Here is a 14,412-nt window from a genome sequence, read left to right on the forward strand (position 1 = left end):
ATGGAGGTTAGAAACGGGGAAGATAAAGACATGGCTCCGAAGCTGAATTTCTAATTTATTTAGCAAAAACAATCTTGTTTTTAAGACATTCAAGGCCTGTTTAAAATAGGTATTAGATGCCATAATAGGTCTCCTTTAAACATAATAAAACTATAAAATTTGATGCTACATAAAAGCCAGACCAAAGAGATGAGTTTTTAGTCTACGTTTTAAAAATGTCCACATTTCCAGCTCCGCTCAGATCCTCCGGCAGGCTGTTCCACAGTTTTGGAGCATAGTGGCTAAAAGCACGTGGCTGAACGCAGTAGCCCAGGGCTCCAGGGGGCTCCAGGACCTGGGGCCACTCTAGGCACTCTGCATCTGTTTTGATAGGGTTGTTTACTTATATATATTTCCTTGGGAAGTCAATCGATCACATAGGAAAAGAGAAAAAAACATATTTCAAATGAAAAATGTACGGAAGCGTATTGCATTCACTTGAGAAAAAAAAAATCGGCTTTGTTTTTCTGAATTAACGAGTTAATTATCTCAGAATTCCGAGAAAAGTTTTAATTAAAAAAAAAAATCTGCTCTGTTTTTCTGAATTAACGAGATACCTACCTAACTTGCAAGAAGCTGTCATTCACTTGAGAGCTCAATTTCATGGAAGCAAACATGTTCCTGTCCAGTTTAATCCAGTTTCATTTTGCTTTTGGTTTGAAACATTGGGAGATACTCTGGTCTTTAAGTTATATAGATGGTATTGTTATTAGTTTGTCGACTTTGCGCAGAAACCTCAGGACTTTGCGGTTGTTCAGACGGAAAGCCCATTCTGATTAGATTAGATCTGCTGGACATTATCTCGTTAATTCAGAAAAACAGAGCAGATTTTTCATTTTCTCAAGTGAATGCAATACGCTTCCATAAAAATGACCACCAAACACATTTTCAGGGGCCATTTACAATCCTGCTCTCATGGTGCCACTATATCATGATCCAGTTGGTTTAACTTGAAACCCAAGCAAATCTTAACTAAATCACATGTAATAATGATTTTGATCAAAATTATAGTGTGTTTAATTTAGTTTTCCTTGCACTCTGGTCTCAAGGACCTAGGTCCAATCTAGGCACTGTGCCACTGTTTTGATAGGGTTGTTTATTTATATATATTTCCTTGGGAAGTCAATCGATCACATAGGAAAAGCGAAAAACCATCTTTCAATGAAAAATGACCACCTTGGCCTTATGATCCAGGTCCTGCTCAAGGTTTCTTTCCTCCTAAAGGGGAGTTTTTCTTTTCTACTGTTTGGCTTAAGGTTTTTTTCCCACTAGGGGAGTTTTTTTACCTGCCACTGTTTATGTTATGTTTATGTAATAATTGCTCCGGGGTAATGTTCTGGGCCTCTGGAAAGCACCTAGAGACAACTTCTGTTGTAATAGACGCTATATAAATAAATCTGAATTGAATTGAATGGCCAGAGATAAAAAACACACCAGAAAATTTTCAGGGGCCGTTTACAATCCTGCTCTCATGGGGCCACTATATCGTAATCCAGTTATTTGCATTGGTTTAACTTGAAACCCAAGCCATTCTTAACTAAATCACATTTTATAATGATAGTAGCTGTCTGTCTGATTAAATGATTTTGATCAAAATTACAGTGTTTAATTTAGTTTTCCTTGCACTCTATGTCCCCTCCCTCCCCCCAATAAAAAGATGGATCAAGGTGGAGTGAAGAAGATAGCATACAGAAGAGATGACCATCTAAGCAAACTGGTCTACACTGAAAGTCCTGAGGAGGGAGGTCTGTTGAGAGTGGCCCCTCACAGTGCCATCTCCATCACTTCTGCCACATCTATTGTTCTTCCATCCAACACATTGATGCAGCCAGGACAAGCAACTAACGGCATCAGCAACAGCCCCCTTCCAGAGGAGCTCACCTCAGCCCCTGCCAGCATTGACTCCTTTGTAGAAAGTCCCGAGCCCAGAGACCTGACCAAAGATCAGAGGCCTCAGCAGCCACATTTACTTCAGTCACAAACTTCTAACACTTTTGGGCATCAAAATTTACCTCACCTGGAGGCCAGCATCAGAAACATTACTCAGTCGTCCATGGATTCACTTATTGGAGGATCAGATCCCAACTTTTTCATCATGAAAACAGAGGATTTCTCAGTGGATAAAAGAGAACAGGACCCCATCGATATTGAAAATGCCTTTGATCACATTGGAAAAGATGTGGAAGTGAACCAGAAATTGTTCAGTGACAACACTCTGGACCTTCTTCATGACTTTGACCTCACTGGGTCCCCTTCAGATTTTTATGTTGGGGATGACAATTTTCTGTCCACTTTGGCAGACGATTCTTTGATTGTGGATGGGGACATGAGAGGGACATCAGAGAGAGATGTAAAACCTGCTGTGTTTGAGAGCAGTAACACCGCATTGGTGGCCTCTGTTGCCCCCAATGGCAGCAGTGTGAAAAGTCCAGATCAGTCGAGCTCAAACTTAACCACAACCTCCTCCTTGACCCCTACAACCACTCTGCCGGCTGTGGTGAAAAAAGAAAAAGATGCCGGCTTTATTCAGCTCTGCACCCCAGGTGTGATCAAACAAGAGAAGATGTCCACGGGCAACAGTTATTGCCAAATGAGTGGCACATCCTCTGCCGACACGCCGAACCCCATCTCCATCTGTGGGGTCAGCACTTCAAGTGGACAGAGCTACCACTTCGGAGTCAACTCCAGAAACAATGAAGCTCAGCAGCAGAAGGACCAGAAGCCAGTGTCCAGTTTGTACCTCCCAGTCACAGCTATCGGTGGAACTTGGAACAAGAGCCAGGGTCTTGGGAACAACTCAGCAGTCCACAGGGCCAGTGAGACCTTCTCTCCCTCCTTCGCCAACAGCTTTACCAGGTAAGTGCTATAAGCAGCAGTAGTTATTTGTGTGGTATGAGCATTCATTTCAATATCAGTAACTAACGTGAATTAAACTAGTTACTTGTTTTCTTACCAGTTATTTTATCATATGCTGGATGTCTTTCCCCCCAGTCCTCATTTTTTGCCAGATATTTATGACTTTCACAGTATTTGAAATAAACCTTTTTGTGATTTGATGACTATAAAGACTCAAATCAATTTCCTGAAATCATTAGTTTTTAGTCATTATTTTAATTTGGGGAGTAGTTTTTGCCCAAAAATAAAATCTCGATTTTTTTTTCTCAAAATCCGATTTTCGATTACGATTACGATTATTTTGTGAATTGACAAAAGGCAAAGAAATTATTTCAAATATGCTGTTTTTTTATTGAACATTTGCCCCATTGGGCTTTAAGTGCAAACTTTGCTCTTATTAAACCAAAAATGAATGAATAAAGTGCAAAACTCTGTAAAATAAGTTGAAAAAAAGTTTTAAAAAATATAATAAAATATAAAGTTTTATCTCTAAAAAAAAAAAATCAGCAAATCAGCACTTGCAAACATACAGTAAGTTATATTTCCAATTAAATAAAACAAGACATTTTCTAATTAAACTAAACTGGGTCTTTGCATGCTAAATAATAATGCAACCCATGAAGGAGGTAGAGGTGTGTAATGGGGCACTTGTCGCAGGTATTGAGAGGTATTTCCATCAATCATTAATATGTGTGCAGACAAGGTAAAAAAATTAAAAAAAATAAAAAAAGTGAAAAATCGATTTTACGATTTTCATGTTTTAACATCGTTCTAATTACATAATCGCGATTACGATTTAAAATCGATTAATCGAACAGCCCTAGGGAGTAGTAGACTTAAATTTTTTTAGTGTCACATTTTGTGTCGGTTGTTTCAGTCAAGTCCTGTATGTGGCACTCAACTTCAGTCACAATTGGGTCACCCTCTGTTTATCATAACAAATACAAATACTGACTTGTAGAGGCAGTTTCATATCCACCTACCTTCTAGAGACTGAAAGGTCACTGTGAAATGACATTCTATCAAGATCTTCCGTGTACCCTCATTGATGGGCGTTGTCATGTAATAAAAGTGTCTCCTGCTTATTGTTTGCATTTGCACCACTTTATTGCTACGGGTCTCATAATCTTTTGTGCAGAGAAGTGGTTTCAGCGGTAAAAATGAGGTAGAGCTCCTCGGTTGTTATTAGTCTTGGCCCTACCCACATTGTATCAGTGGCTAGACTCATTTACACACAGTTTTTTAGTTCAATACATTGAACCCTGGATATTCTGAATGTAGTGCGAATTCTCCCATGATGATACTTAGTTGTTGGCTAAATTTACACATAAATTCCCCCACAAACAACCAATTTCTTCCAGCATCATCAGATAAAATCCATTGTATATAAATGGCTTGTATATATATATATATATATATATTATATATTTTTTTTTTTTTAAGTTGCTTTAAAAATATTTGGTCAAGCTTTCATAAGATAGACCAAATAAGTGAAAAATGTACTTGATGAGAAGTGATAAAAATGATGCCGTCATCAAGTACAAGAAGGTGTATGCTGAAATCTATGTTTATTTTCATACTCTTGCATTTTATTCATATTAACTAGCCTGGATTTGATTGGTTGTTTGCTTTTAAGTAGCCCTTTATCAAAAGTTTTTGTAATATGGATGGGAAAAAATAAATTGCAAACATTTCATAAATATCTCATGCCATATCGCTCACAATGTCTTTATTTAAAATGTATATTACATGTCCATGCATAACAAATGATCTTTAAGTAAATGTTGTCTTTACTTTAAGTTGATTATGATGGAAATTTTCTGTCACTGTGAAGTCATTATTAGTTCACTCAGGTCTACTTGATTTTAAATCCCTTACAATGGCACAGCTGCACCTCTTGCTGATGGAAATTGGTATCTGCTTGGCCTTTTGGCTGTTTATGTGTAAAATGTAGATTATTATAGGTATTTGGGTCTATTTAGTAAAAGAAACGGCAGACTTATAGTTGCTTTCTGCCTATGCAGATTGTTCTGCCACTTTCAGAATAACAATATCAAGATGAAAATAATTAGTTTTTAGATTTTTAATTACAAACAGACATCTAGAATAGGGAACTACAGTTGAAGTCAGCATAGCCTATAATTTGTGTGGTTAAGTGAACCCAACAGCGTTAAACTTCCTATTGGTGGTATGGGCTCCACTTCACTTCATATATGATGAGCCACAGGACTCCACCCTTACTGTGTCTTTGGGTAAAGCGAGTAAGCTGAGTTTCGTCTAGGCTCCAGTATTACTTGTATGTTTATGGCAGTACACAATCAAAAGCTTTTGTATTTCTGCAGCTTATTTTTATTGTGATAACTTATCTCTTTTACAGTTAAACTTTCCAGCTTGTTGTCGCTGCCTAGCCTCTCAGTTCGGTTTACGAGGCTGTCTTGGGCATAACTTTGAGCTGCTTCATGCCAAAATCAAACCTGAGGTCTGGACTTTTTTCTGCACTTGAAGCAGATGTGTCCACAAGCAGCAGCGGGAGCATTTCATACATAAAATTGATGAAATAAATGATTTATGGCTTTAACAGATTGGTCATACATCGGTAAGACTTTTGACTTTTTTTTTTCTTCTTGTAGGGAAACATGAAAATGGGATGTTTCATTGCTTTTTCTTGTTTCAGTGATTTAAAATGTCCTTCCAGTGTCAATGGAAGTTCACATGGTCCCACAAAATGTCTTTATTGTTTGGTGGCCCCTGTAGATGCTACGGGTTCAGCTCTGAATACAGCTTTGACTCCGAGTTGTGAACAATTATGTGAGAGAATCAACCTTCTTAGAGGCTCTCTTGTTCGTATTTCTTTCACATTCACGCCTGTCTGGTTTAGTACTAGACATGGACTGATCAGCTTGAAGATTGGCACGCAGGACTGCGTCATGTCAACAAGTGCAGCGATTGTACTTGTGTTTATATTGCTGGTGCAAATTACGCCTGCTTCAATTTTCCCAACTCTCTGACATTCGTCCTGTTGCTTATTGAACAGGAACAGATGGGTAGAGACACAAGATACACCTCATCTTCATTTCACATGAGACTTTAATCACCCTGTCTTTGTGTTCTGAAGAGGTGTGTGTGTTTAAGCTTAGCATTATTTGCTATGTGGGGGTAAATTATCATGTGCGGGTGTTTGGTCTTATTGGGATGTGAGCTTAGCATTTCTGTGTGTGTGTAATGAGAGGGAGTTGTTTTTGTGTGGTGCTGCTCACTCAGCCTAACCTGTGTGACATTTAGGGGCTTTAAATTAGCTCAGGGTTAGGGAGTTCAGGGTTCCTGCTTACATACTAAAATGTCTGTTCGTGTGACCTTGCATGGCACTGAATAACTGACCTACCCTAACCAGAGAGAGTGCTGCTTTGCTTTGGTGCAGGCAGGGACCTACAATATTAGTCTGATGTGCACGTGCTAATGATCCCATGCCACGTGTGCTTTTAGATATCCACACCTTCTCACTAAGTTTTATGCATGACGGTTTTAGATTCGGATCACATTTTACTGTCCCAATCACAAACAGCCTGTCTACATACAACAAAGTAATGACTGCATCATCTTGAGAAATGTCCTCTTTGTTACTATATTTGAGAGCACACACCTTATCATGTGATAACTGGTTTGACCACGTGAGTCGACCTCGTTGACCCAGAGTTTTCAGTGAAAACAAATAGTGACACGGGATGGAGGAAATGCTCATTAACTTAACTCCTGTGGCAAATAAGACAGCTTTTTATTAGCGTTGTGTTACATAATCATTTAGCGGGACATTTCCTCTTCCACCCATCCAGCCTTCCACTGAGATGGCCTGGTTTTTGCTTAGTGGGTATAAACACATGCTGTGTATACACACTGGGTATAGACAGCAAGTATATAATCGGTTGTGCTGTTTAAGGTTTGTAAAATTCTTTGTAGAACAAGTTTTGAAATCTGTGCTATATGAGCACACAGAGCGCTAACCGTACTGTTCTGTTGTGACTTTTTCGTGAAGGAAGCAAAATGCTGTTCAATGGAGTTTTAATTTATACAAAGTTTATGTGCACTTCATAGTTTACGAGAATTCCCGGAAGGCTTTTGAACCAATTAAGTGTTTAATAGAGGATTCTTGTGCAGGAGTTATTTACCCTTCAAACTGAAAAGAGCTGTTTTCACATAAATAATATACGTTTGGTTTTGTATCAGCAGGTAGTTTCCCCTTATATATGCATCATAGTAAAAAATTCTAGGTTTTTGCACAAAAGGGACCATTCATTGTAATTGTTACGTCATTTCAAACAAGATATATTTCTAACTTTATTGTAGACCTGGAACAAATTAATGAACTGACCAGTTTAATCAAGTGGAGATTTATTATTTATTTTTCTGAAAACTGCAAGACAGAATTTTGGATATCTCAAGCGTTTCAGCTGTGAGAATGCACTTCATATCTTTGATATAGGATTTAAGGGGGGCAGCGAGTCACTGAATTAGATTGAATACCAGTATTTTTATTAATTACAACATTCAAAGGCAGCATTGCATTTTACCATGTCGCAGCTGGGTCTTCATCAAGATGCACAAAGCACAGCGTAGCAGCAAAAGTTGGATTCAAATACCTTATATTTAACCAGTACTGATGCAAATGTTTCAAAATGTTTTCTTGATAAGCTAATGTGTTCTGCTTTCAGTGCTAGACTAAGAGAAAATAACATTTCTATCGCAACAGGAAGGTTTACTCTGAATATTTTTAAGACATCAGTCATTTATTTAGTTAGTCACTGGTACAAACAATTTATTAATTATTATTCACTCAAATCTTTAGTCTGGTAATTTACAGATACTTCTAACAGACATGCGTCACATACTGGTTGATTCAGTTATTCAGCATTGACCGGTTTCCATGTCAAGACTGGAGGGTTTTCAGCTCAAAACATTTGTCTCCAACAAAAATGAATATGTATCATTCAAAAAATATTTCTCAACTGAAAAAGTGCTTTATTCAGTTTTACTTAAGTAAAAGAGATTTACCTTTTTATCATGGAAACAAAATGGGCCAGTCGCACTTTTATTTAGCATTTGATTAAGCTCTGGTCTAACACGTAAATAATGTTTTGAGTTGCAAGTCTCTGACAATACAATGGAGTGTAGGATGTCATGTGAGTGGCTCAGTCATGTGGGGGTTTAACAGGGGGTTAAACCTTAAACCTCAGCTAAGCTGATGACAGTGGAATTGGTTCATTAAGTCTGTCTCTGGTGGTGGACTTGATTTGATTAAATACATTTTTTCCAAAAGTATGAAAATAGCAGAACAGAGGGTAGTGTAATTCACACAGTTTCCGTTTGTTATATCTCTTAGTCTGTAATAATTGTATTTAGTCATCCTGCTGATAAAGCTATTTTAAAGCTAACTTCCCAAAAATAATCGCACCAACTCACAAGCTGATTTTACTTCTGGACCTTCAGTTGTCTTGAAATAATTAGTGGATGGTCCTGTGGTGATAGTTTGCTTTTTCCTTTATTTGAGGAAATATGGTCGTATTTTGCATCCATATTTATCATTTTAGTTGTTTTGTTTTTCTTCAGAGAATGCTGTTCATTTTCAAAAACACCAGTTTGGCTATTAAAATGGACCTACAATTATACATCACATAACATTTCATGACAGTGGTGTAAAAAGGTTTTTGGTGTCGTGCCAGTTGTCAGGAAACAGTCTAGCGTGACCCGTGTCTTTACTCAGCATGATCTAAGTAAACAAAATATTGTAATACGATCTAATATTTTCATTTCCTTTTTATTCTGTAGTGCATGGTCACATTCCTACTGTAATTTATTTAATTCTTCTTGTCAGTCTTGTAGCTAGATTTTCACTTGCCTTTAACAAGAAGAACATGCGATATGTAACTATTTTTTCCTCTTCGTCCAGTCAATAATAACTTTTTAGAATTATCATAATGGTGTCTGGATTAGTCCTACAGAGCTGTGGAAAAGTACTCCCTTGCTCTTTCATTTCTAAGGTTTCATGTGTCAGAACATTATGAAGAGACCTTATCAGGTCTTAAACTTGGATAAATATAAATTCTTGTGGTCGTTTTCAGGTGTGAGCTTACACAGTGCTAACTGGAGATATCAGGAATGTTCTCTGAGAAACATAAACCCAAAATGTTTTATTATCATGCATACATGTATTGCATCATGCATGTATCAGCAGCCATATACACTCATGTTAACATAGCATGTCTGTGGTTTGGATTTTATTTTTTATGATGAGGAAATGATGCTCATAATGATAAGGAAAAATACCTGCTTGTCAGTCTCATCTCCACATGCTGACTGTGGGCGTGTGCTCAGCTGGGCAGTTGTGTCCTGCAAGTTGAGTCCTGTTTGGTGTTTGAAACATGCTGCATAGATGGGAGGTCCCCAGTATAATGGTTGTGTTGAAAAAGACTGGTGGCAGCAATGTGACGGCTGTGTTGTAAAAACTGAAGCATCTGCTGATAGAAGTGTATTTCTGTTTATGTTCCACATAAATCTATATCCATAGTAACAGATACAAGGAATTGTCCTCATTTACCCTGCACTTTTTTACAACAGAACTGCCCTGAGGACATATTGCAAAGAGCTTTGAAAGTGAATACATACATATATTATGATAAACTATAGTATGCAATTAACTCATTTAAAAATCGTATCACTAGGAACAGAAATATGTCAGTTCTTCTGTAATGTGTTTCTATGTAATGTATTCAATTTAGCAGTATAAGAGACATAACATTACTATTTTTCAATCATTTTTTCTTCCCTTGTCCAACTTATGCATTTTATTTTAGAGTATTTTTTTAGAAAAAAGGTTTGTCCTATACCCACTGCACTATAGAAATCTAGTGCATAAAGGGGAATGTAATGTTTATTTTCAGTTTGGACTGTTTGTTGTTTTTTTTTAGGAATACTCCTAACCAATAAGTTTTTTTTATTTTTTCTTTATTTAAATTTTCCAATCACATCAACTGACTGGAAGTAGGCTGGTGCCCCTGTCGATGTTTTATCACACAGGTAAAATGTTTGAAAAAATAATTTTGCAGGCTCTTAGTTCTGAATCTAAGGGGGAAAAAGTGGCACCTCTGCAGCAGCCCTTAACTGATTGACAGTAATAACTCTGACCTGTTGACTCAAAACCTGCTATGCAGTCTGAGCAGAGCTGAGTGAAGCAGTGTCTGGACATGTCAGTGATTTCAGTGTAGTGGGAAAACATCAGGGAATTTCTCATGTGATAATTCTGAGTCTATACCCTGGAAAGTGACTGACTCACTCACTGTTAAATAAAACTTACAGGGGAAACACCCATAAATGGTCTCTTTTGCAACTTTTACATTACATTAAAGCAGTTTTCCCAACTACTCCGTCTATAACTCCCCTCTGTGGTTTTTTCCAGATCACGCACAAGACGTGACATATTTTTGCATCGCTATAAATAATCCGTATAACTATTTGTGTTAAAACCTGTGACAGTTGTGTGTACAATGTTGGAATGATTCTTGGCCTTGAGGCAGCGTTTAACAGCTGCAGCGCTTGCAGAGCGTTGCAGAGACTTGTTGAATGTGTGTTTTCTACTAATGACTAACTGAGCTTATTAGTAACGCTGCTTATTTACTATTTATTAGGTCATTATGCTTTTTAGGTTGCAGAGCCATATAAAACCACTGCAATGAGTATGTTTACATGCAGAGCAGTATTCCAGGTACCGACCTTTGTGACCGTATGACCTCATATTCCCATCACTTGTCACTGTGCAGCATCTGAATGATGATTCATTCCCACATTATATCTCCCTATGCCGTGTTTTTAGCACACCCCCTCCAATTTCTTTCACTTTTTTTTCCCATCTCTGTCCCTCTCTTCATTCATTCTGATGTCACTCCTTCAGGGGCGTCAATTGGGTATGGCAAGGTATGGCAGCCGCCACCACACCTTTGCTTCAAGGGTTAAATGTAAATATTCGTTTTTTCAGATACATTTATGGAATAACTACAAATGCAAATAAGAACAACGTGATCGATTTCACTAGTTATTATACACTGCAAAAACTCAATCTTAACAAGAATATTTGTCTTATTTCTAGTTAAAATGTCTAATTTTTAGTCTCTTTTTTTTTTTAATCTCATTACATTTAAGACAAGACTCAAAAACAACCATTTTCACCTGTTTCAAGTAGATTTCCACTTAAAATAAGTAGAAAAATCTGCCAGTGGAACAAGATTGTTTTGCTTGTAATGAGAAGATAAATCTTGTCCCTCTGGCAGATTTTTCTACTTATTTCAAGTGAAAATTTACTTGAAACAGGTGAAAATGTTCAAAGAACAAGTTATTTTTCTGGTGATGATTCTTGTTTTAAGTGTAATGAGATTTTTTTGACTAAAAATGAGACATTTTAACTAGAAATAAGACAAATATTCCTGGTAAGATTTTGAGTTTTTGCAGTGAGCGAGACTGCATTTGAAAAAGTTCCAATTTTCTTGACCACACAGATAAGCTACATATCAGACTTCTGTGATGAGTATTTGCTGGACGTGTTGATTGATATTCTAGTTAAGTTCTGTGACTCGTAACCTTGCCATACCTTAGCTTCCACTGAATTGACGCCACTGCACTCCTTCAAACCAAGGGCAGAGACCTTGACTGTCAGCAGAAGCTCTGGGCTGCTTGAAGTCACCTTTATGCCTATGCGCTCATGTGACACATGTCTGTTGACTCTGTCTTATGCGTGCATTAGTTGTGTAGGTGCGTGCGAGTCGATGTGTTATGAGCATTGTTTGAGGCAGGAAGGCGCACCACCGAGCACTGGCATGAAGCTCTCACTCCTCTGACCTACTTTCCCTTCTGCCTCCCCACATCTGGCGCCGTATGAATGCACCAGATCAAATACCGGCCATTCCAGTCACTTTCACATTAATTCTGCATTCCCCAGTAACCACAGATTTTCTTTTTCTGTATTTACGTTTTTGTTACGTTTCAACACTGAATAGGCTTATAGAAATTCCCTATATTGAGGTTAAGGGGATATAGTTAAGCCTGTTCATTGTTTATGCTTTTCTTACGGTGTTGTATAACTGTCAAGTCAGCTAAGTCAAACTTTGGGAGAGGGGTGGGTGGGGTTCTCACAGATCCAGCACTATCCAGCTATAGGACTTGGGGTTCTGCACACAGTAGCAGCAGCCAGCCCAATTCATTTCACAGGCCAGGAAGCAAACTTCCACCTACAGTCACTAACAGCTCCTGTTATGGAAGCTAATATGGAAACTCTAGTCCTTTGGGATTGCTTTTCCTGTGCTGCATCATGAGCCTGGTTTCCTCTTATGGCTTTAAAGCTAAATACTAGCTCTTGCTTGCGGTTCCAAAATAGCTACATTACTGTAACAAGTTTGTCAGCACAAGAATAAGAAATTGATAGTGGCTCTTTGCAAAGATGCTTTGGGACCACCCAGAGAATCACATGTATCTAATGGGCTGTGTGATTAACCATTGCAGTGGCCGCAAAAAGACTTGGCGTGGTAAAAGTTCTCCAAAGGGTCTCTTTTGTATTCATCTGCAGTCCCATCTTGCACGAATAGCAAATTTCGACGGCCACATTTAGTTATTCTCTGAAGGAAAACAAAGCAGATGTCTTAAAAGTCCTGCCCAGTTGAATGCTCTTCTTCGCCATGGTGTTTTTCTGCATATGAGAATGATTTGGTGCGTGCAGACCAGTTCCCCTTTCTATTTCAGTTCTAACCTCTGGGATTGAGCACTTCCTTATGCTCTTTCCTAGCTTTCCTGCTCAGATTTTTAATGAAAATATGTTTACTATAGTTCACCACTGCAGTGAATGATATCAGGATTAAAGCATGAGACGAAGCAGAATAAAAGGTTGGAATCTTTCAGTGGATTGACCCGTTTATAATCTGGCCTGGTGTTAATCTAGCAAATTGATGCAGACTAATATGTGGAGTAAAAGCACAAACTCATTCACTTATGAAGTGAATAATGCGCTGACTTTAAAGAAGATGTCTGGGAAGTTACTTGTTGACATCCATTCATTAAGAATTGTTAAGCAGGGCAGTGGGGCATTATCATTGGTTTGTGATGAGACTTTGCTCCTTTAAAAGTCAAAACTGATTGATCCTAGAAAAGCTAAGTAAGTCAAGCATCTCCAAATTGCTTTTGGTTGAAGTCAAAGCCCATCTCAGGGTGTGTGCGTGCTTTTGCACTGGTGCTGAGCTCTGACCGATAGTAAACTCTCAGGGAATGCAAGAACTTCCTGTTGACAAAGCACTCATTTACACAGATGGTTTCAAAATGAGGAAATTTGGTCTTCCCACATTGCCGTGCTGTTATGAGTTGTTTGTCTTAAAATCTACAAAGACAGATTTGCATGTATTCTATTGTCGTGGCTGGATGTAGTCAGCTGAATTAACGTGCTGGAGAGAAGTGATTTCATCTTAAGCTTAGTTCTTGCTCTTGGAAGTGCGTAGCTGTTGCAGTAATAGGATTTGAACCAGCAGTCTAAAGCTTCCTGGCATAAACTGTCCTAGTGTCACCATCTCTGTGGCCTAAAAAAAGATAAACTTGGAAACATCACCATCATTAATATTATAGAAAATTGATCTATTAGCTTCCTTTGTCTTTTCTGCAGGTCACCACACTATCTGTCCAAAACTTGTCAGGCTTTCATTTATTGGTGGCACTTGGATACATTTTAATTCCTATTCCTTACACAGCTAATGAGACATCTGATTGTTCCTTCCGTTACCTTATAGTTACTGCAAATTTACATGTAAAGCCTTTTTTACACGGAGATTAATTTTTATTGATGCAAAATTGTCCCCCTCATTATGCTGCCATTTTCCACCTTCAGTTGGTCATAATGAACAGATGTAGGGCTGTGCCATTGTGTGTTAACAGCATGTTAGAAATGTTTAGAGCTGTGTGAGCCCCACTTGGCTGTGGCTGCATTTTTTCCCATTTGCACGACAGCTTGCTTCGTGTAATACATCGCTGCACTTCCATGAGCTCAGTGTTGTCGTGCAGTAGTCCTGCCTTGAACGAGCAGTCTGAAAGCATCTTAAGGAGAATCTTCAGTGGCAAGAAGAACACGAGGTCTTGTAATGAATAGTACGGCGTTCACTCAGGCATGACCACTCAGATCGTAATCCATGTAAGAACTGTGCTCCAACTACTAAAAAACAAAACGTCTTCAAATTACTATGAAAAACTTTGCTTCTAGTTCCTAAAATGTTTGCACTTGTCTGTGTTTACACATCGTTAGTTAATCAACAGTGAGGCATTATTTTAGGCTATAAAGCTTATATTATTTCTTGTTCAGGTTGTTACAGTAAAGCTGTGTTATAGGGATCATCAGCACCTCCAGAGAGAAATGGTTAGAACTTTAGTCTTTTTTTTCACAGATTTTCTTCTTTTTTTTTACAT

The 14,412-nt window shown here is 38.1% G+C and overlaps 1 protein-coding gene across 1 annotated transcript in view; it reads left to right on the top strand.

The window, feature by feature from the left end:
• The window catches only part of nr3c1 (nuclear receptor subfamily 3, group C, member 1 (glucocorticoid receptor)), a 29,599-nt gene that overhangs the window by 1,806 nt on the left and 13,381 nt on the right, over nucleotides 1–14,412 (top strand). The window contains exon 2 of the mRNA XM_061725097.1: nucleotides 1,697–2,895. Within this exon, the coding sequence (XP_061581081.1) occupies nucleotides 1,697–2,895 (1,199 nt within the window). The remainder of the gene's footprint in view (nucleotides 1–1,696; nucleotides 2,896–14,412) is intronic.

The sequence above is a fragment of the Cololabis saira genome, chromosome 7 (genome assembly GCF_033807715.1).
Source record: "Cololabis saira isolate AMF1-May2022 chromosome 7, fColSai1.1, whole genome shotgun sequence".
Classification (NCBI taxonomy): Eukaryota; Metazoa; Chordata; class Actinopteri; order Beloniformes; family Belonidae; genus Cololabis; species Cololabis saira.